This window comes from Eptatretus burgeri, chromosome 1, assembly GCF_056783735.1.
Source record: "Eptatretus burgeri isolate ZD-2024b chromosome 1, Ebu_testis_v1, whole genome shotgun sequence".
NCBI classification, from domain to species: Eukaryota; Metazoa; Chordata; class Myxini; order Myxiniformes; family Myxinidae; genus Eptatretus; species Eptatretus burgeri.
Window position 1 is genome coordinate 30398221 of NC_140961.1, and position 24019 is coordinate 30422239.

At 46.0% G+C, this 24019-nt stretch overlaps 1 protein-coding gene across 3 annotated transcripts in view; it reads right to left on the reverse strand.

Moving 5' to 3' along the window:
• Nucleotides 1-24019, reverse strand: part of LOC147034159 (CMP-N-acetylneuraminate-beta-galactosamide-alpha-2,3-sialyltransferase 2-like) — an 89125-nt gene that overhangs the window by 16516 nt on the left and 48590 nt on the right. For 2 of the 3 annotated variants that reach the window (XM_085877516.1, XM_085877498.1), the window contains exons 4-5: nt 16350-16395; nt 8285-8404 (exon numbers count right to left, since the gene is read on the reverse strand). In XM_085877516.1, coding sequence (XP_085733642.1) covers nt 8285-8404; nt 16350-16395 — 166 coding nt within the window. The remainder of the gene's footprint in view (nt 1-8284; nt 8405-16349; nt 16396-24019) is intronic. The other variant, XM_085877508.1, reaches the window with a different exon arrangement.

The window sequence follows — 24019 nt, forward strand, 5'->3', positions numbered from 1 at the left end:
CACTGTAGTGGCATAGCGTTATTTTTAGCGTGACGTCAGCCGCCTGGTGGCAAAAGTTGGAACTGTGCGGCCAGTAGGCGCTGAACTGTCGAAGTGGATGGCCAGCAGCTGATTCTATTAAGTGGGTTTTTGATTCAAATAAACGGGAAAAATTGTGTACATTTAGATACAATGGAATCGGTCTCAACGATTTTGATTCTATAATACGGGTGATTCTATTAACCGTGATTCTATTAAGCGGGTCCCACTGTATGTCAATATCTATCAAATAGCTGCCTCATGCTTAATTTTGTGGATATGAACAGGGAAATGGTTAAACGTAACCTTAAATAGGGCAAATATATGCAGAATGATGATACAGGAGCTATTATTTTTCAGAGTAACTCATTGCATAAATATAGCTGCCTTTTGCATAAAATAATAAACTTGCGATACAATTTTGATTGGCTCGTGGACCCCCGAGACAATAATTGATTTCAACCAAATTTTGTATAAGTGGTCTAATTAGGAAGTGGAACAAACTGAGGGTAGGTATAAGTTTAATGCAAATTTTTTTTTAAATCATAGGGCTCCAGAAGCACCCTAGAGTTCGTCTCCGGACGGCTAGGCTCCGCACGCATCCGGGCGGTATTTTGTCCAGGCGTTGTTTGTCTCCAAACGTATCCGGGCGGTGTTTGTCTCTGGGTAGTATTTATAGTACGATCAGAAGAAAATGGATTTCAGACATTATTTTATTTCCATCTTCACTGTTATTTGATACAGAATAATTTTGATGAGACGGTATGAATCATAATTGACACTCCACCACACGTCTGCCTTCTCTTCCTCTCACCTCTCGCTACATTCCCTCCCCCCTCCTCCTCCCTCACTCTCCGTCCCTCCCTTCCTCCTCACTCTCCCTCCCTCCTCTCTCCCCTACACCTCTTCGCTCTTTCCCCCTCCCTCCTCTCTCCTTCCCCCTCCCTCCTCTCTCTTTCCCCCTGCCTCCTCTCTCCTCTCTCTTTCCCCCTCCCTCCTCTCTCTTTCCCCCTCCCTCCTCTCTCTTTCCCCCCTCCCTCCTCTCTCTTTCCCCCTCCCTCCTCTCTCTCTCTTCCCCCTCCCTCTTCCCACTCTCCCTCCTCTCTCTTCCCACTCTCCCTCCTCTCTCTTTCCCCCTCCCTCCTCTCTCTTCCCACTCTCCCCCACCCCTCTTCATCTCCCCCTCTTCCCACCCCCCCACAATCTCAGTGTTCTCATCACCAAAGTGATGGGTGGTATTTGCTTGTTACAATAATAAATGTCAGTCTGTCAGTCAGTCAGTCAGTCAGTCAGTCAGTCAGTCCATCAGTATGTCTCCTCCATAACTCCAAAACCATGAGACCGAGCCGCACCAAACTTTGCATGCATACTGAAGGAACTCCAAGGTAGTCCATGAATGAAAATTGGGTGTTTGAGTAAATTTAAACACCCCTTTTGAAGATAATTAACAGCCTTATTTAATTATCCTTTATCATGGTGTCATACTTGGTCAACCCCTGAGTCACCCCTCTCTCAGCTTGCTGGAATCTTAATTCGTCATTTTTTTCGGCCTGCTCAACACTGCCTTGGTTTGGAACAGGCCTGAATGGTTTCTTCAAGATAAAGTGCTCAAAATTTTTTTTCCCACTTTCCTCACTCATATCATCGAATGCCTCATCTTCAGACCTACGAATCAGTGGATATATCTCAATGCATATAAATCCCCGAGACACCCTTGTTCATTGTTTTATTTAATTTCCTCAAATACGATAAGCTCTAGAATCTATTAACCTGAGCCAAATTTCAAAATTTAAACTTCTGAATTGACCTCAGCAGCAGTTCGGACTGCTGAAAAAGCATGTTCATTTGTCCAATTCGGACATTGTTTGACATTCCAGGCATCTCCGAGGGTTTGTGGCTTTATTTAGTTTCCACATGTGTGATAACCTCTAGAATCTCTTCACTTGAGCCAAATTTCAAAAGATAAACAGGAATTAGCCGTACTAGCAGTTCCGACTGCAAAAAAAATCATTTGTCACACATTCACACATTGTTTGACACTGAAATTTGGCTCAGGTGAAGAGATTCTACACTCGAGCTTATTGCATTTCAGCTGTAATGCCGACAAATGGTCCAGATAGTTGTGTTCGCACATTATTTGATACTCTGGATGGTGATTATCTCCAGATGTGTATGGATGGTGGTGATTATCTCCAGACCTATACATACAGTGGTTATGTCTGGATGGTGGTTATCTCCAGATGGTGGTTATTCCGGGCGGTGTTTGTCTCCAGACATGTCCAGGCGATGTTTGGCTCCACACGGGTCCGGACGGTGTTTGTTTCCCAACGTGTCTGGACAGTGTTTGGCTCCGGACATGTCTGGACGGTATTTGTCTTTGGACATGTCCAGACGTTTTTTGTGTCTCGACAGTGGTCGTTTCCTGATGTGTCCAGATGGTGCTTATCTTCGGATGTGTCCGGACGGTGTTTGGCTCCGGACATGTCTGGACGGTGTTTGGCTCCTGACGTTTCTCGATGGTTTGTGTCTGGATGGTTTTTGTGTCCGGACGTGTCCAGGTGGTATTTATCTCCGAACAGTGTTTGTCTCCGGACGTGTCTGGGCAGTGTTTGTCTCCAGATGGCGTTTGTCTCTGGACATGCCAGGGCAGCATTTATCTCTGGGTGGTGTTTGTCTATGAACGTGTCTGGGCAGTGTGTAGCTCCACATGTTTGTCTCTGGACATATCCGGATGGTGTTGTCTCTGGATGTGTCTGGGCAGTGTTTATCTCCTGGTGGTGTTTGTCCATGGACTTGCCGAGGCAGTGTTTGTTTCCGCACGGTGCTCGTCTCCAGATGTGTCGTGGTGGTGTTTGTCTACAGACGTGTCCGGGCAGTATTTGCTCTGGACAGTTTTTGTCAACGGATGTGTCCAGGCAGTGTTCATTAAGACTGGTAATAAATGTATTTCAGACAAAATTTTCTTTCCATCTTCATTGTTATTCTAAGCAGAATAATTTTGATGAGACAGTATGAATTGTAGTTCATGCTCCACCACACATCTGCCTTCCCTTCCCCTCACCTCCCTCACGCTTACCTCCAAACAAACCCCATCCTCCTCAATCCCCATACAACTCTCTGGCTGTTTATAAGCATAACAGCTGAAATGCAATAAGCTTATAATAATAAGAGATAATAATAAACATAAATAATAAACCTCGACAATAATAATAAACCGCGATGCACAAAGTTAAGACCTAATGGGAAAAATAGGGTGAGGGGAACCAACTCTAAAATTTATCGACTTTTTTGCCTAAACTAGTGACGACGACGACGACGATGACGACGACGAATGTTGGAGGTTATTGAGATGGCGTCAATGTCCCTGGCTTACAGTCATCAGGGTCATCACACTTTGTGAAGAAGGAGGTGATCTTTGTCTGCTTTGCCTTGTTCTGCATGTCCTTATAGAGACCTCCATATAAGGTGCCATGACAGCATACATCTCACACATGAATTTCAAGCACCTCTGCATGACGACTTCTCTTTTCTTTAGGTTTTAATGGCATTTTCAGAGCCGTGAGACTCTTTTTACACCACTCATATCGACACCTTGGTTGGAGCAGACAAGTACGGGGGACTTTATATTGTTTGACCCATTTATTGTATAAATTTCAACAGCAATTTGCAAAGTCAAGGGTGCTTCTGGGCTCTGGCTCAATCGGCAGTGTATCTGGTACACTCGATCAAATGATCTCCATCCCTCGAGCCGAGTGGAAGAGGCAAGATCTGGGTCCCCTGTACTGAGGGCATTGTGTGAAGATGTGATTCAAATCTTCGGGAACCTAACACCACTCGCAGAATCCCGTTGGGTGACACCTTATTGGCCTATCCAATGTAAATAGGAATTTAGAGCACAATGCTTGAAGCGGATTGCCTGGTCTCTTCGGGAGAGTCGGGGAACTCCATGAAGACGAGCGAAAAACTCAAGATATGTTCCTCATTCTGCTTTATCCCAAGTGTGTTCTCTTTTACACTCCCCAACTTTATCTTATTCCCCACTCCTTGCACCAAAACAAACAAACAAACAAACAGATATTTTCACTCGAAAAAAAAATCACGAACTCGTTTGCCTCCTATTTCCTTCCTTGTTCATTTTAGTTTTCTTCCTTTCTTCTTACCTCCCAATTGAACAAACATTCCTCAGAGTAGAATTAATTTCTTCATAACTAGAAACCGTCACGAACACCCCATAATGCAAAACTAAATCACGCGATATCACGTGATAACAGTCCGTGCGGCACGATTTCAAAAGAGCAACTGAGTCTGCGATGGTGGGCAGCATGGGGCTATGAAGTGAGATGGAAATGCAGGGTTGTGTATTCCTCTGCACCAGACGAGGGACCCATGTCGCGATCGGCACCATTTTACCACAATAATTCAACCGCGATAGAGCAAAACCACAATGCAAAAACCAGCGTTCAGGGCAGGCCTGCTGTACTCGAATCGAACCATGGAATCGAAAGGAATCGAGAAGTGAACCGGAATCAGCATCGATTCCGAATAATTCCTACTTCAAAGAAAGAAACGTTTTTGGGGTGGGAAATTATTTTCGTCCCTTTTGAGCAATGTTCTGGTTACACATGGCTTGGTAATGCATTAATTGAAAAGGAACATGCCTCTCAGGTGTCCCGTTTGCAATATAGCAGCAAAATAGGCCGTGAGTCAGACCCAGTGATTTTTGGTCACCGGTACCATCCGAGGGGAATAATGCTTATTGTAATTTTCGGCAGGGTATACATCTCTACAGTCAGAAACTATGTGATAACATTGCATTGGTGGTAGCCTTTTTGTGTTATTGGCCATTTAGTAACCCCATCCCAAAATATACTTTTCTGAAACCGGCGTAAGACAGAAGAAGACATTCTATTTAAAACGAATGGTTCTCTCTTATTATAAGCTATATCTTCTTGAAAATTGTTAGGCACGTAGCTCATGTTATTTGTTTTTCAAAACAGTTGTTAAAACTAGCCTAGCATTTCGTGTTTGCAATTACAGGCACTGATAGTCCAGTGCTGACACATTGCAGAACATATCCATCTTTGAGTCAGACGATGGGGAAAGTTTCGAAGAGGATATTGAAGAACTGGATCATGATTATGATTTTTAAGTTTATCTTGAACATTTTATATCACTTACAATCAGTGCATGTGATCAGAGATGTCTTGGAAACTATAAAGGACCCGTTTTTGGTTCATAAGACTATATGTTTATCAGCAACACATTGGGCCAAGGTAATGGCCTTGTTGGTGTGGAACACCACATTTGTGTTTCTATTCTGTAATTTTATGCCCTACAACACAAGATTTTATTTCATTTTCACCTTTGACTCATTCATCAGATTGCACATGATTAACCATCTTGCTCCTGCCTTATTGGGTTATATTGTGTATAATACGAGTGTTTGATACCTTCATATGTGCATTATTGAGTATCTAAATCCCTGAAATTCGGTATTTTTTGAGAAATTACAGGGAAAGAACATTAATCTTGTTCATGAACATGCTATCATTTACCTTTGTTTGATTCTTGGAAAGTATCCTTCAATAACAACAGGGAAAATATCATGACATTGACCAAACGACATAAATCTGTACAAACTAGGTATTTTTTTCATTTGGGGGGTGGGGTAACATTGTCTGCTATACTGATCTTGATACAAAACATACAAAAAAGAAATTTAGATTTTTGGATTTATTAATAAATTTGCTAAACACCCATGTAATTATATTGTTCCAGAACTTTTATTTACTTTTCACAGTGAATGATAGACAAATACTTTTCTAAAGGCGGTATAATTTATCACACAGGACAGAGACACTGATATACAAGTGTCACCAATGACATACCTTTCAAACTCGGCATGTTTAGCACTTTTTGTTGAGAAGTAAATGATCCTAGCAAAAGGTGAGAGGAATTTCAATGTTTATGTTTGACTGATAAAAAAAATGTTGTTAAGTTAAAGAAGGATGTCTTACCTTGTACTGGCCATTTTTCACAAAAGCTTATTTAAGGGGAGGCATATAAATAGGGTGATAACACACAAAAAGCTACCACCAGGCAATGCTATCATATATTTTCTAACTCGTGGGTTGTATACCTTGCCAAAAATCACTATGAGAATTATTCCCCCAGATGGTACCGATCAACCCTTCCGGCTCATGGACAAAAAGCAAGTCACGTGAAAACTATGAATAGCAAAGCATTTGGAGTTGGCTGGTAAAGCTTGATGATTGCTTTGCTGACAGACAGGTGAGCAATACATCGATTGATAAAGTTTTGACAACATGTCGTCCGAATCCATCCACAACTTTTTGAGATATCGTGCTATATATCGTTTTTGGTCCTGTCTCTCAATGGTGAAGAACCACTTTAAAATTCTCATAGTCGGATCTGGAATGGGATCTTCATCAAAATCTAATCAGTTCGTCATTGTCACACACCGAACCTCTCCACAAAATTTAATCCAAATCCGTCCACAACTTCTTGAGATATTCTGCACACAAACAAAAAAACAAACGCACAAAGACAAACAAGAAGAACACGTCGTGCAAAGCACGATACTTGCAATATCCATAAAACAAATTTGACCTCAAAAATAATTGGTGGTTAAATTCAATGACCAAATATGCAACTCCTCTTCAAATTTCAAGTTAATTGGATGAAAATTGACAATTTTAGAAATTCGGCCTATGTTGTGCTTTTCGCCTATGTTGACCTCAAAAATAATTGGCTATTTGAAATCAGTGACCTGAAATATAAATCCTCTTCAAATTTCAAGTAAATCGGATGAAAATTGACAATTTTAGAAATCCGGCCTATGTTGACCTTTTGGCAGATGTGGACCTCAAAAGGAATTGGTGATTGAATTCAGTGACCTGACATGAAAATCCTCTTCAAATTTCAAATCAATTAGATGAAAATTGAGGATTTTAGAAATCCCATCTTAGTTGTTAACTTGAGGCCTATGTTGACATTTTGGTCTTTGTTGACCTCAAAAATAATTTGGCTCGTTGAATTCAGTGACCCGTAACAAATCCTCTTCAAATTTCAAGTCAATCAGATGAAAATTGAGGATTTTGGAAATCTCACCTAAGTTGTTGACCTTTGGCCTATGTTGACCTTTTGAATTCAAAAACAAAAGGCTTCTTCCTTTTGACAAACTCTACCATGTGGTGAAGTTTCATGAAGATCGGTTTCAAATTGCGACCTGTAGGTGACAAACAGACAAACAGACAGACAGACAGAATAACAAAATTGACAAACCAATATTCTTGAAAAATCTTCGATTTTGCAAGTCACAAACAAACGTACAGAAAGGGGTGAAAGCCTAACCTCCTTCACCTTCAGTGGCAGAGGTAATAAAAACAATGGCTGCAACAGCAACAAGTTCGCTTTCGCAATTGACGATTGAAAGCATTTTCACCCCGGTAATGCCCTGGTACGCTGCCTTCCCTTCCCCTCACGCTGCCTTCCCTTCCCCTCCCCTCATACTGCCTTCCCTAACTCCCACTCCTCCTCACTCTTCACTGTTTCTCCTCCACCCCTCTTCCTCTCCCCCATCTTTTTCTTCCCCCCCCCCCTTTCTTAGTTTTTCCGTGAGCGAAGCGACAGGTGGTACTTGCTAGTAAATATATAAATTCCAGGTTTTACCACAATTTCCCCCAGTGTCTATTACACCACTCAATCTATCACGTTACATTAGTTCTTCATGCCTGTAGTTTGTGTCGTTTTTAATGTCCTTAAAAACAGTAAGTTTCCTGTTTGGAATGATTTTCAATTTTTTTTCACTGCTCGTCAAAAAGACAGAGTAAAATAGTATCTCACTCCTCCCTGCAGAGGTGGGACAAATTCAGAGCCAAGGTATGACAATAAAATGACAGACTCGTCTTCCTATTCATGCTCCGATTCGTGTTTAAAATATAACATTCAAGTTAAAGAAGTTGTTCCTCGATCATAAACTGATAAGACAGACAGACAGACGCACATGAACCATTTGCTGAACCCCGGCTTTTCGCTTCGCGTATGCGAGGTAATAAATACGGCGTTGCTTGACCGTTTCGGTGTTTTGGTAATTTCCTTCCAAACTGTTGTACTTTCACATGTGATGTTGTATTGAGCATAGGCAAGATGTACAGAATTGCTCTTTCCTTCTACTTCTCCTTGTCTCATCCTGTTGTCTATAATGCAAAATATGGAACCGATTTATGATTGTAAGGAGACACACCTTGTCACAAATGTGCAAGGCAAACATTGTGGCTGCAAGTCCTGTAGAGGGGTAGAGGCCGTTTCTCTCTGCCCATTTGTGATGGATGTAGTACAGGAAAACTGGGTTGTAGATTATCACCTGCAGATAAACTGTTATAGTTAATGTTTTTATATCTTAAACATACCAAACAATTCTAATGAAATTACATGTCATGATATTTTTACTTTATATAATGTATGGTCAAGCGTCTCGTGAAAGTTATACTTTTCTTTTGAGCTATCAGTGTATGTAACAAGTCTTCTTCCAATTTGGTACGAACATGCCGAAATTTGTCTGTGGATGATTGGCATGGATAAATGTTTCCAGTTCTGTTGATGCACGCCATAGAACCCTAAGCCTTTTTGGACCCTCGGCCTACATTTTAATGTGTTATTTCTACATTAGTTTAACAATATATTTCATGTTTTATTAGTTTATTTACCTATATGTGCCGGTAATATATAAATAAATATATATTTATTTATACACGAGGTCCGTCTAAAAAGTAACGGGACCGACTTCACAGAAATTTGATTCCAAAAAATATATTGAAATCACAGCTTGTCTCCTTCAAAATAGTTTCCCTCCAGTCTCAAACACTTGTCCATCCTCTTCTACAGCGCTTCAATGCACCCCCAGAAGGCTTCTTCGGGAATCCTCCGGAGCTCCGTCGTGGAGGCCATCAAAAGGACCGTGACATCAGGAAATCGGGTCCCCTTGATCACCCCCTTGAGCTTGGGGGACAGGAAAAAAATCACAAGGGGCCAAGTCTGGTGAATACGGGGGTTGCTCCAGAGTTGGCACGTTCCTCTTCGCCAGAAACTGTCGGATGCTCAGGGCACTGTGAGCAGGGGCGTTGTCATGGTGGAGCACCCAGGCGTTGTTCTCCCACAGATCCCTCCTCTTGTCCCGGACTGATCTCATGAGGTCCCGGAGGATCTCCTTGTACACGTATTGATTCACTGTTTGACCCTGTGGTAAAAACTCGAAGTGGGCGGTGCCCTTGATGTCAAAAAACGCGATGAGCATCACCTTGACCTTCGACTTCGACATCCTTACTTTCTTTGGTCTTGGTGATGCCGGACTTTTCCACTGACGACTCTGCTGTTTGGTCTCGGGATCGTATTCGAATATCCCAGATTCATCGCCAGTAATGACTCTCCTGAGCAGGTCTGGATCGTCCTCAAGGCACTCGATAATGTCTTGACAGACAGTGACTCTTTGCTGTTTCTGGTCCTCGGACAACAGCTTGGGGACCATCTTTGCGAACACCTTCCGCATTTCGAGATTTTCAGTGATGATGCTCCAGATAGTGTCCTTGTTAATGAAAAGTTCCTCAGCAATCATCCGCACTGTGAGTCGACGATCTGCGCGCACCATCTGCTTCACACACTCGATGTTGTCCGCCATTCTGCTCATTGAAAGTCTTCCAGACCGTGGATTGTCCTCAACCTCCCCCCATCCCTCTTTGAACCACTTGTGCCATTCAAATGCACGTGTACGTGACATCATTTCTTCCCCGTAGACTTGCTGCAGCATTGCGAAGGATTCGGAAGGTGTTTTGCCAAGCTTGGAAAGAAACTTCAAATTGACTCCCTGTTCACGACTCGTAGCACGACGACTCAGACTAGACATCGTGTGAAGCACGACCTGTAAAAACATCACACGATGAGCGCAGTCAACCATCACCAACGATAATGTGTTTCCTCATTGATGTGAAACTTCAGCAGATTGAATGAAATTTAGTGCTTACGAGTTGGGGTCATAAAAGTCCCCAGTTGGTAGGTTAATTTTGTATTTTTTTTTTTTATTCAGGTTTGTTAACTTTATCAATAAAACACCATGTCTATTCATTGATTTGAAACTTTGTCAGATTTAATGAAATTTAATGGTTTTGAGTTGGGGTCCAAAAAGACCCCATTTGGTAGCATTACTTGGGTAGTGTCATTACTTGGGGTTGCACGGCTGCCTCTGGAACAGGATAACTCATCATCTTTATTGATGATGTCAGTAATGATGGCAGCGGCAGAATGAATTTATAAGTATAGAGAATCATTTTGTCTGCATATGCAAGAACATGCCTCCAAACTCATTGGGTGATGCTTCACCATGCAGCAAGACAATGACCCAAAACACACTGCCAATGCAACCAAGGAGTTCATCAGAGGAAAACGTGGAAGGTTTTAGACTGGCCAAGTCGATCTCCTGATTTAAATCCAATGGAGCATGCATTTCACTTGCTGAAGAGGAGACTAAAGTCAGAAACCCTTCCAAAACAAAGAACAACTGAAAATGGCTGTGGTGAAGGCTTCACAAAGTATCTCAAAGGAAGATACCAAGAACTTGGTGATGGCAATGGGTCACAGGCTCGATTGAGTTATTGTATGTCAGGGATATGCAACCAAATACTAACTATTATATTACTTTAATTTACTTGAAGTTAATCTGTTCCAATACTTATGCTTACCTCAAATGGGGGGGGGGGGGACTGAATATAAAAAGTGCTATTGCTCTTGAATCGAATCGGCGATCACTCGTAGCCGAGTATGATTGATTTCCTGTTCACGATTTGTGGGTCTGCAGGTGGCTGATGAGGCCAATCTTTGAACTGCAAGTCCTATTGTAATGAGGGCACTTGTTCCCAGAGGGAAGGGGGTCAGCTGTTTTGTTTTCTTGTCTTTCTTTTCTCCTCCTCCTCCTCCTCCTCCTCTTATCTTCAAATGCTTGTCGACATAATTCCTCAAAATGATGGGAGCCCTTATAGAGCAAGTTGCGCCAAGTAGATCTATCTTTTACGATGGACTCCCAAGCATCTATATTGATCTGACATTCCTTCAAAGTGCCTTTTAGTGCGTCTTTGAACTGCTTAGGTTGTCCACACAAGTCCGCTGACTTTCTTTCAGCTGGGAAAAAGGAAGCTGTTTGGGAAGGTGAAGGTCCAGGATGCAGATAACTTGCCCCATCCAACGTTATTGGTTTCAGATGATCAAAGCCTCGATTCTGGTCATTTGGAGCAAGGTAAAGATGCTGATGTTGGTACACATGTCATCCCAGCTTATTCTAAGAATCTTCTGAAGACAACATTGATGGTATCTCTCCAGGAATTTGTGGTGTGGTCTGTGTGGGTCCAAGTTTCACTTGCATACAACAATGTGGGTAAGACAACAGCCCTGTATACCAGAAGCTTTGTTTCTGAGAAGATGTCTTTATCCTCAAAGACTCTGCTTCCGAGGTGAGAAAAAGCAGCACGAGCACAGCTGAGTGTGTTTTATCTCTGCATTGATATCAGCCTTGATAAATAGATGGCGCCCGAGATAGGGAAAGTGCTCGATGTTTTCTGAAGCCACTTTATTGATTTTTATGGATGGCGATTGTACAGTCTCCTTTGGGGAAGGTTGGTGGAGCACTTCTGTCTTCTTGATATTCACGGTAAGACCAAGGCTTTCATATGCTTCAGTGAAAGCACTGAGAATGGATGAAGATCTTCTTCAGTGTGGGCAGACACAACATTGGCATCAGCGTCTGGATCTGATTTTGACCAATTTCCCTGAAAATATCTGCTGTTCTTCGTCCACTCAAATCAGTTCATCTGACCACATGCTCGTTAAAGTGGACATCTCACTAGCTGTGATGAGAGAAACACCTCAGCGCCGTTGAGTCTGGCATTTCACTCAAGCTGACTGGCAGGGACTTCAAGACTGGCCTCCCCTCTCCACATTCTCCAACATCAACTCGTCCTGGGAATTCTTTCAAAGAAATTGGCTCTGTCTGTCTGTCTGTCTGTCTGTCTGTCTGTCTGTCTGTCTGTCTGTCTGTCTGTCTGTCTGTCTGTCTGTCTGTCTGTCTGTCTGTCTGTCTCTCTCTCTCTCTCTCTCTCTCTCTCTCTCTCTCACATGCATAGATTTATCCCATCTTGTCTTCAGTTGCCATACCCTTCCTCCCATCCATGGTACACTGAAGCTTGTGACAAGGCAGTTGTCCTGAAAAAAACTTGCCTTTGCCTCATGGAAGGCAAGTCCAACTGAAGGCAATCTCAGTTCCTTCCACAAAGCTTGGAACAAGTGTGTGTCTACCCTCAGGACAGCCAGGAAGCAACATCTTTCGAAGCTCAAGTCTGAACTCGCAAACCTGTCTCCCTCCTCCAAATCCTCGTGACATCTAGTTAAGTCTGTTTCTGCCGTATGTTTCCCCTCCATCCCCTCCCTACCTCAAATGGCTGCAAAGCTGACACTGCATGTGAAAAGGCTGAATGTCGAAACTCCGTGTTTGCTTTTAAATTTGTGTCGCAAACCCATCACGTTCTGTACCCACCTTACCCAGTCTCACCCAGCTGTTCCACAACTCTGTGTCCTTTTCTCCCGACAAGGTGGAGATTTTGCTGTCAAACCTTGACTCTGATTCTGCAACCAGTCCAGACCGCATTGGCCCACATGTCCTAAAAACCTGCTCTGCTGCTCTTGCTCACCCTCCCTCTGTTCTATTCACTCTCTCATTTGCTCAAGGTCATCTTCCATCTGCTTGGAAATCAACAAACATTACCACTCTGAATAAAAAAGGTGCAAAAAAGATCCCTGCAACAACAGAGCAATCACCCTTCTTCCAATCATAATCAAGGTTATGGAATCCATCATCACTTCAGACATTAAATCCTTCCTCTTCTCCAATGGCTTGATTTCCGATCAGACCATATGCTGCTTCTGCGCTTCCAACAATGGATGGAGATCCGCAATGCCAGGCATGAGATCAGTCATCTCCCTAGACATATTGCATGCTTTCGATAAGTCTGGCATCCTGCCCTGCTCACCAAACTCTCTTCCTCTGGTATCCAAGGTCATCTCCACTGATGGCTCGCAGACGACCTCTCCTGTCACAGACAACATGTGGCCCTTAATGGAGTTCTCTCATCTCCTCTTCCTGTCCAGGCTGGAGCTCCTCAATGCAGTGTTCTGGGCCCTGTGCTTTTTTGTGTTTTCATCAATGATCTCTCCAAGTCTCTGGAAAATCCTCTTTATCTCTTTACTGATGACTCCATCCTCTGCTGTACCGTCCGTCATCCCTCAGTTCGGCAAGCAGCAATCTCTTCACTCTCTGCAGATTTGGATAAAATCACAAGGTGGTCCAACAATTGGAACATGTCCTTCAATCCTGACAAATCTCACACTCTCACTGTCTCTCCAAAAGGACCAAATGGAAACCACTCCCCTCCTCCCCCATCTACTTTCTCAACAATCCTCTTGAAGAAATACTTTCATTCAAGTTTCTGGGTCTCACTATCTGCCATGATCTTTCCTTGGAAAGCCACATTTCCAAGCTGGCCTCCAAAGCCAATCGCCAACTGGGCATCCTCCATCGTGCAAAGTCCTTCCTTGGCACACCTGAGCTTCTGACCACATACAAAGCTTTAATTTGCAGCCTGATGGAGCACCACTCTCCCCTCTGGGCTGGTGCTCCCGCCTCTCACCTTCCTCAGCATCACATTGTGGAAACCAAGGCATTTAGGATCATTAGTATCTCCCACGATGAGGCTGAGTCTTTGGTCTCTCACTCTCTCACAGTATGCAGGTCAGTGGTCTTTCTGTGTTCTACCATTTCCTCTCCGGCCTTGCCCCCCCCTGCTCTGTCTGCAATATGTCCCCCCCCCCCCCGCCATATTTCTGCAGGGCGCTCAAAGTCGGCCAACAACCCCCTTCTGGCTGATAAAACGACCACAATTAAGAATCACTGCTCACCTTCACTCTTTCATGCCTCTTTTTCTTGCCTATGGAACAAACTCCCACACTCTCTTCAATCCCACTCTTTCCTACAGGTCTTCAAAACAGCTGATTACCACCATCTCTTATCTTCCCCCATCCAAAACCACCATCTTTTCTACCACCGTTAATCCACCCCAAACCCACCTCCTTCAAATTCCGTGTTCTCCTCCCTGAAAGTCCCTGTAGTGTAAGGCCCTGAAAGTCCCTGTAATGTCTATCTTGATATGTCCATCAGGATGGTCTAAACCCACATTGGGACTCTGAAATGGGGAAGAGACGATTGGTGAGAATCTGAGCTACAATTTTACCCGCGGTGGCCACAAGAAAGATGCCACAATAAATACCACTGTCCACCTTGTCACCTTTCTTGAAAAGAGTGATGATCTGAGCATCTCTGAGGTAAGCAGGTAACTCCTCTTTTTACCAAATTTTGGTTATTAGCTGGTGCAATTGCTGAGTGAGTAAAAGCCCACCTTGTTCGAAGACTTCAGCAGGGATTTAATCAGGTCTGGCTGCTTTGTTGTTCTTTACTGGCTCGATATCTTTGAGCAGTTCTTCACGAGTGGGACCAGCTGGAATCTCATCCCTAGATTGTCGTTGAGGGATCTGATCAAGCACACTGTCAGCCACATTCGAGTTATGATTCAGCAGGTCATGGAAGTGCTCTTTCCAATGAGAGGTAATCGATTTGTTGTCTTTAAGAAGTCCTTCTCCATCATTTGAGCGCAGGGGATTCAATCCGTGTTTTATTGGTCCGTAAATGGCATTAGTTGCACCGATGAAGGCTCTAGTGTTTTGAGTGTCCGCCAAATATCGGATTCCTTGTGCTTTCATGATGCACCATAAATTCTTGAGTGCTCTGGTCCTTCGTTGAACCTCCGCTTTTGTCTTGGCATGTTCCTCATTCTTCTTTGAGCAGTTGATGTCATTTTGCCATGCTCAAAAAGCCTTCCTTTTTACATTGAAAAGATGTTCAATCTCAGCATCATCCTCATCAAACCAGTCCTGATGTTTTCCTTTCTGGTAGCTGATTGATTATTTACAAGCATCCAGAATAGCTTATCCAATGGTCTTCAATGCCATTGGGATGTTCAGTCGGAAGTTTCTCATGGAGTACAGTTTGAAGTTGCTCTTGCTTCTCTGGATCTTTCAGGCCAAGTATGTTCAGTTTGCATCTGATTTGCTTGCTCTCCAGTCTTTGCTTATGGCCTATATTAATATCCATAATTGATCGAATGAGGCGATGGTCGGTCCAACAATCGTCAGCACTGGTTATAGCCCTTGTGAGGAGCACATCATTGCGTTCTCGAGGCCTAACAATAACGTAATCGATAAGATGCTAATGTTTCTAATGGGGGTGTTGCCAAGACGCTTTGAACTTGTCCTTCTGACGGAATAACGTGTTGGTGATGATGAGTTCGTGCTCACTACAGTTTGTCAGGAGGAGGAGGAGTCCATTTGCATTACTGTTTCCAACTCCCTCTTTTCCAATTGTTCCTTGCTACAGGTCTGAGTTATGGCCAACCCTTGCATTGAAATCCCCAAGCAGAATTACAATATCTTGTCTGCTTTGTGGATGTTTAAAAGAATGGAGTCCAGCTCAGAGCAGAATTTCTCTTTCACATTTTTATCAGCGTTAAGCGATGGACATACGCGCTTATTATAGTCGCATGTTGGTTTTTGGCCAGCTTCAACTGGAGCATCATGAGACGTTTGCTGATGCCGACTGGGACTTCAGACAAAGGTAATTTGCTTTTGTTCGACAATGGTAAAACATGTATGCATAGAAATACCAAGAAATAAAAGCTGACCATCTGTACTCTTGCCTCACAATCATCTTTTGATCTCAAATCCAAATTTCTTGAGTACAGTATATCGCAATAATCAAGAATTTGACTTCACTGTTGCAATATTTATGAAGGGTACTGCATACAGCTGAAATGGCACCCCTTGGTGGTGCGTGTACTCGCGCAGAAGTGGATGGGAAACTGAAGCTGGAATTCAATAATTGAAACAATATCGATACAGAATATGCACACCAAAAAAAAGTAATTTGAAACAAATTAAATAAGGCAAATATCACAGAAAATGGTTATAATGAGCTGTTTGAGAAGAGCAGTCTGAGACAGATCCTTCGGCTGGTGGAAACAATTCCTCACAACCATGTTTGTTTGTGTGAGGTGTACAAAAGTTTAACTTTCACTGAAGCAATCCTTCGTAAATTGATCAGACCTTTTCCAATATAACCTTCACATTCACTGCTTGAAAGTATTTGACATGCAGTTTCTTACCTTGTCTTTATCCACAGAGGCTACTTTTTTCATCTGTTTGGATTTTCTGCAAACATAAATAAAACACGTGATCATCTCTGCACATGATACAGCATAGTATTCACACGGTCTTCGAAGACTATCGTGCCCCCGTGATAAAGTCCCCGCACTTGCCAGTTATTTTTGGCGCGAATCGGCGTTTTAAATCGCATGACCACAACAAATCAGCCTGACAAAATTGGCCGAGCGAGCCGTCAAGTAATTTGCTTTCCAAGTGTTTTGACAAGTTCCCCCCAAACTGTCCATCAAATGGAAATTGTTTTACCACTTTCTTCTGCACGATGGAACCCGCTGCCATTGACCGCAAACAAATTCTCATTAACAATCGGGATTTATTACAACAAACTGGGGCAAGGAAGAAAAACAAGATGAAGAGCATGGCCACAAAGTGGAGATCAGGATTATTTAATGGATTATAAAATAAATACCCAGCATGCCCTCAGGACTTTGAGAGACTTAAACAAACGAGTTGCCCATGCCCACGTGGGATTCTAAATGAGGTAGGGATGGATGGATGTGGAAAAAATGCAAATGGCGTCTTTTGTCATTGAGTTGGCAAGCTGGGAGCAACAAGTCGCATTTATTTCCACATCTGATGAAATTTATATGCTCTCATGGTGGTGAGGTGCTCCATTTGAAGCTGTTTGTTCAATATATGAAGCTTTTTGATGCCTGGTGTCCACAATAAAAAAATTGTATTGGTATCAAAGCCAGTGACCAATTGCAAATTAAAAGGATAACTTAATCCTTTCACTCAAGGGTGATGAGACACAGAGAAACCCGTACTGCATGAACCCCACTCTAGCTTGTGGCCCGGCTCTACGCAAATGGCCCTTGTTCAAGACTCGCCCAATGGCCAACGCAGCCGATGAGACATGAATCAATGGCCGGCACTGATTAGTGGGGACAGCGAGGGGAAATTCCACATCACACGTGGTCCACTTCTCTTGAGCATGCCGGACGTACATATATGGTCACGTCCCCCCCCCCCCACCCCCCCAGCATGTTGTGACCTTTTGCACAGTTATGCCATAGTGTCAGCCATGAATTGCTACAAGTAATGGAAATGTACACAAAGGGACAGATGTACATCAGGGGACCAACGCAGAATGTAGGGAAGAGGGAAAGATGGGCCTCAGACACAAAACTGAGGTGGGGAAGACTTTGGCTCTTGTGGGAAATTAATTTAAGTTTAAATTGTTGACTGGGGTAAAAAAAACTAATTATGCTTAGAAAAGCTTGTGTGCTTGGATGAATTTAATAAATAATGTTTAAAATGCCTCAACGTTTGGCATAGTCAAGGAATTTTGGCAAATGTTGCGGCTTTATCACATCTGTACGAACAAAGAGCTACACTTTCTCACACATATCCTGAGTAGAGACCGTTATCTCACACTCCCACATTTTTCCTCAGGGCACATTTGGCTCGATATGGAGTTGTTTTTCCTTTCTGTTTTAATTAATTCTTGCTTTACAAAGCTTTCTTGTCGTTTGACATTGATTAATTAGTTTCCCTGGAAATTATGCTTATGACATGCACCGCACCTTGTTAAATATATAAATATATATATATATATATATATATATATATATATATATATATATATATATATATATATATATATATATATATATATATATATATATATATATATATATATATATATATATATATATATATATATATATATATATATATATATATATATATATATATATATATATATATATATATATATATATATATATACATATATATATATATATTGTTGTGGTTACCAAATTCGCAAACCACCATTCAGGTCCCTGAGGTGAGGTATCTCGGTAAGTGCATGTGTAGTTAGGCCCAAACCCGTTGTCTAGTGGGAATACATGTCATTTATGCGTGCTGCGACTCTTCAGGATAGCCGTTTTTCTTTTACTATCTTTATTTTGGACCAACCGCCATGATTACCACCACAACCACAACATCAACCACCAACCACAACGCCGCTTCACCACAACCGCCACGACCTTCCCGTCACACCTCGCAACCGTAGCATCGCCACCGTTCTTGCCCCGCTGTGGGTACCGGTGTTGGACTCGTGCAGGGCGCGCGTCGAACAGCGTGTACAAAATCACGGATCTTGTGCTTCAAAAACGGATCAAAAACGACACACGCCCACTTTTTGCCGTCCAATCGGTGAGCGAGGGGCGATTTGGCCCCGCCTCCAGGGCGATCGATATATGCAAATTTGTGGATCAAAAAGCCTTCACGCCCACTTTTTCTCGGGCCAATGGGGAGCGAGGTGAAAGGTCGAAGGGAGGGGGTCAAAGATGAGAGGGCGAAGTTACGGGGCGGATAAAAGGACCGTGTTCGTCAGTCAGGAGAGTCGAGAGTCGGAGAGGCGGAGAGTAGGAGAGTCGGAAGCAGAGGGTCAAGACTTCGCGGGCGGTGGAGCTGCTCGTCGTGTGCGTTGGAGTCGGAACGGAGGGGACGAGCTGTGGAAAGGCGGCGACACCAGACGAGGGGGTGCTCGCGTCGTGCAGGGAGCTGCACCCGAGGGAGGCCGACAGCGCGACCTGGCCGAGGTGGAGACGCTCGTCGGGGGATAATAAAGATCCTCTATACCCCGAGCATCAGCAACCCCCTCCTGTTTCCCGCCGCGCTGAGATAGTGCGACCAAGGGGGCCCCTTTCCCACCCCCTGCCAGACACTGTCCGCGAGGCCCGCGGAGTTGAGGCGCCATCGCCGCTCCGCGTCTCATCACCAGACGGGAAGGCGCGACCCGGTCTCGGCCTCAGGCCCGCCTCATCCTTGAGGGTATTCTTTCCTTGGTTTTGGGTATGTGTTGTCGGCGCCGTCTGTGAAGTAGAATTGTATAAGTGTTGCCGTGTGCTCGGTAGTCGGTATTAGCTCTGCATTGTGTCTTCGCTTTTACATTTGCTTTTTGTGTAAATTGAATTGTGTTTTTCTTTTTTTGTGTGCTTTTGGTGGAATTGAATATGTGTGCTTTCCGTTCGTCGCGAATAAATGTGCTTTATTATTGAACTGTTCTCCCGCTTCGCTTCGTCTTTTCCTCTATTGAATCCCCATCTTGCTTCACGTAAAGGGTTGGTAGTGGGCTGAATACGCCCGATAATTAATCGAACCGTCGAGGTCGACGATAACACCGCTCGGTTATTCTGATAGTACGGAACGGGTCGCTTAAGTGGCCCGTGTCCGAAGTCGACCTGCGGCGAGGTGCGACCGCCCGGTCTACCCTCCGCGTGGGTACTTAGGTAGGTCGAATTTGGCGAGCAACCCTATCCCACGCGGGGGCTGATTGGCTCGATCGCGGTGAGACCGAAAGGTCCACCCGTGACTGGTTCCCGGCGTTAGTCCGAGAGGGTCACGACTGGATTGTCCGTCCGGTGGGCGACGTGCCGCGATTCGAGTTCCGTGGCCGTCAGCACGCCGGCGGGCGCGAATCAGCAACACTGGTGTCAGGTCGTGCGATACAAATTCATCGCCCTCCTCGCGGCACTGGTATCGGAGAACAGGAAAACGGGCTCTCCTGTCTCCAGCTAAATTCACGGGAATCGGTCCAGGGGTGAGAGAAGCGACCCCCGATTCCCTCCAAATTACGAGCGAGTTAAATTAACCCTTCACGAGAAGCAAGATGGCGTCTCAAGGCGAGCGGGAGCCGGGGGTATTAGAAATGGATGTAGAATGTGTAGAATCCATGGTCCAGGATGGAATCCCCGAGCAGGAAATGTTGATTGTGCAGGAACACGGACTCGCCCAACTGAACCCAGGGCCCGAGGTGGGTGCGGCAGCGGCCGCGGTGTATGACACCTCCCCCCCCCCTCTCCACCAAGACCCTTCCCCAACCCCTGCCGAAACGGCTCACTCAAGCGCACCCGACATGGCCCAGCTATGCGCCACGCTGGCGGCAATGACAAATGAAATGAAAAACGAAATGAAAGGCATGAACAAACAAATGATCGAAAGAATGGATGCGAATACACAACAAATGAACGAAAAGATGGATGCGAATACACAACAAATGAACGAAAAGATGGATGCGAATACACAACAAATGAACGGAATGGAAACAAACATGAAGGAAGAAACGAAAAAGCTACGGGGTGAGACGCAGAACATGGGCCGATGCCTGCAGGCGGGCATGAAGGCCGTTAGCAGGGAACTCAGAATGGCGACTCCACGTGTGGGAGCAAACGAGCTGGAAGGGGGTGCAACGGCTGACAGGCCCGCGGTGGAGGCGGGTGAAAAAATAATTCGGGGGGCGTGTTGGGCAAGGGTCGTGACAGAGGAATCGACGGTGACCAAGAGGGAAAAATTAAATGGAGAGACCAAAACGTGTGAGACGAGACACGAGGTGACGACAAAGGAAATAATAATAGTTGAGACAAGGGAGGTAAAGGGTGAAGAGTTGGCAGTGACGGTAGCCGGGAAGGGAACGATAGAGGAGAGACTGCACGGTGAGGACGGGGTAAGTGACGCACACACACACACGGAGGTAGTGGAGGATAATGGGGGTGAGCTCGCGGAGCGTGTGGAGACCCAGTGCGAGCACCTGGATGGCCTCCTCCAGGAACGAGGGGAGGGAGTATGCCCCCTTGAGGTGAGTCACGACCAGGTGAGTTCGGTCGTGCTTTGCGAGGTTGAGGGGACGGGTGCTGTGGACGGGTGCTTGGAGAGCTTGGGGGGTGTAGAGGCCCCGGAGACCCTTGTGGGGACACAAATCCCCAGTGTAGTTGTCCCTGTGTGTGTGGTGCAAGGTGTGAGTGCCCCCCCGTGTGTGAGTGGTGTGGTGGCGATGGTGCCGGAGTACGTGCTTCCCAGCACGCCGTGTGTGGATGAGGCACGGTGTGTGGATGAGGCACCGCGGGTGAGTGCCCCCGCGTGTGTGGGTGAGGCACCGTGTGCGGAAGAGACCGCGTGTGTGAGTGTCGCCGTGTGTATGAGTGAGGCACCGCGGGCGAGTGCCCCCGCGTGTGAAAATAGTATGGTTTGTGTGAGTAGTGAGGCACGCGTGAGTGAACGGCCGTGTGCAAGGTCGCTGTGTGCAAGGGAGACCGTGTGTGTGAGAGAGCGGTATGTGAGGGAGATGTCGGTTGGCATGCGGGAGCACGCAGCCGCGTCTCCCGGTGTGAATGTGATGGTGTGGACTGTGTGCGTCGTAACACGCAGGTGTGCGTGGGTCGAATGGCGACGACGACGACATGGGAGGAGAGAAAGCCGAGTAGCGGCTGTAGTTGTTTCGAGGACCGTGCCGGGTTCACCCAGCAGTGAGCACGCGGTTGGTGCTGTGCAACGCACGAGACCACCACGTGCTCGCTTGCGAGAGTGAAGTCCCGGTCCGGAAACGCACGCGGTGGATTTGCCGATCCCGCGGACGGACAAAGTTTAGGCAGGTAAATGGATTGGACCGGACGGGTTCTCCACGCGATCGTGTGTGTTAAGCTCCAACGGGCAAAGCACATGTGTTCGCGTGGGGAACCCCTCGAGACGTGTGGCTTGTGTTTTTTTTTTTTATGCGCACGGTGACGTCATGGCTGCACGTGTGGTTGGAATCCGGCAGGAGGGGTATCTCTGCCGGATGGTACCGTCCAAGGAGGGACGAGGAACACGTGCAGCTGCATGACGTCACGGGCAGGTGCAAAGTGCGCGAGCTCTGAGTTGCCGCGCAGGTGCTGCGCATGTAAAGAGAAAAAAAGAAAAACAGCAAGCCTCACTTTCGGGTGCACAGGATTCCTGGGCAAGGGGTGGAAGACCCCCTTACCTGGGCACAGGATGGAAACTAGTTAGGGGGAAGGGTTAGCTTAGTTAGACCGACTTCATGGGGCAGGGGTAAGTCCTCATGGAGTCCGTGGAATGGATTAGGTAGAGGGATTGTAGCCAGATTTAGGTTGGGAAATAAAATGGGATTATTTGGAGACAGAGACAGACTTTGGATGTGTAGTGGGGACGTAGCTTAGCTACGTAGGTTAAAAGGAACGTGCTGTAGTTTAAGGGACGACGTGGGAGCACGAGTTAGTTAGGGGATGTAGTTAGAAGGATGGCAGAGTTCAGCGGTGTGTGTGTTGAAGAGTTGGTGAGTTGTGAGGCATGTGCTTGGTGAGTGAGTGAGGTCAGCGGGTCTGTGTGTGTGGAGTGAATGGGGAATGTATGGTGCGATGAGTGATTGGGGGGAGGAGTGACTCCCGCCCAAGGGACCCCGGGGTCAGAGTAAAGTGAGTTAGCGGGGTTAGTCAAATTTACAAAATGGAGGTCGTTTTGCTGTTGGTGGGAATGTAGGCTCGAAACCCATTTGGAGGGGTGCAGGAGCCCTGTTGACGGGCTTGGGAGCGTGGCTGCGAAAGGTGAGTATCGCTGAGTGGGTACCCCGGGCACCAGGCTAGTCGGCCGCGGTAGGCCATGGGCCCATGGGGGGCCGGGATAGAGTAATGGGCACGGGTGCGCCTGCTTGGTGCGGGGGCCCGGGGCGCCATTAGCCGCGTGGGCAGTGTTGTGGGCACGGGTGACCCTCGGAAAGGGGCCCGGGAGGCCGGCCTGCCACGTGTGCGTTTCAGGGGAGGTGCCATGGGGGGCACTCCCGGTGTTAGGGAGCTGGTAGGCTCGGAGGCAGTGTAGTGCCCGGGGGTGCCATAGCGGGAGATTCGGCAGAGGGTCGTGCCTGCCAAAGGGAGCCACGTGTCCCAGCCAGGAGACCGTGTGAGGGCACGGAGAGAAAATTGGGGGGCGAGGCCCGAAATTGTGAGGACACCAACACAGGCGACGGGAATCTGGGTTGTTAGAACCAATAGTTTAAGCGAGAGGCGCTTGTTGAAAGCCCCGGGGTAGTTTAACAGTTAAATGGTTAGGGTAGATTAGGAGATGTACCCCTCCGCACCATCCATCCCCTCGCTGTCGTTGTGGGCCGCTGGACCCACTTTGGGTTAGATCGCTGAACTCTGGGGAGGCCATTCTGAGGCTTGAGTTGGGCCTCGGCACAGGACGCTCGCTCTCCCTTGTTCCCCTCCGGGAAGGGAACGTAGGGGTTGGGAGTAGGCGAGGTGACAGGATAGGTTAGCCGAACAAAGACGATAAAGGGGGTTAGGGGACGATTTATAGTGGGGAAGTAAAAATAAAAGTGAAAATAAATAAATAAATAAGTTGGGGCTAAATTGGGGTTTGGACAAATTAAGGGAGTGGGTATGTACAGTGACAGGCAAAGGCGATAGGTGGGAGGGAGACAGGTAGGTAGGTCCGAGCCCGCCTTCCAAGTGGCCAGCACCACCGCACTCCCTCCACCAACCTCCACTGAACGGCAAAGGCTGGCCAACTTCATCGGCTGGCCGTGTTTTGCTTCAAGGCGGAGGCCGGCCAACTTCATCGGCAGCTGTGTGCTGCAAGGCCTGTGCCGGCCAGTTCATCTGCTGGCTGTTTTTCTTCGAGGCCTGTGCCGGCCAGTTCGTCTGCCGGCTGTGTTTGCCTGCTGCCTTTGCCATGCCATGCCCACTGCCCACGTTCACCAGCCCCGTTCAATTTTTGCTTTGCCCCCCCCCCCTGTTCATTTCCATGTGCACCAGGATCAAGGCAACAGTTTGCAAGCTGCGAGAACTGCCCCGTTGGCAGCTACAACACGGGCCTGCAGTGGCGGCCC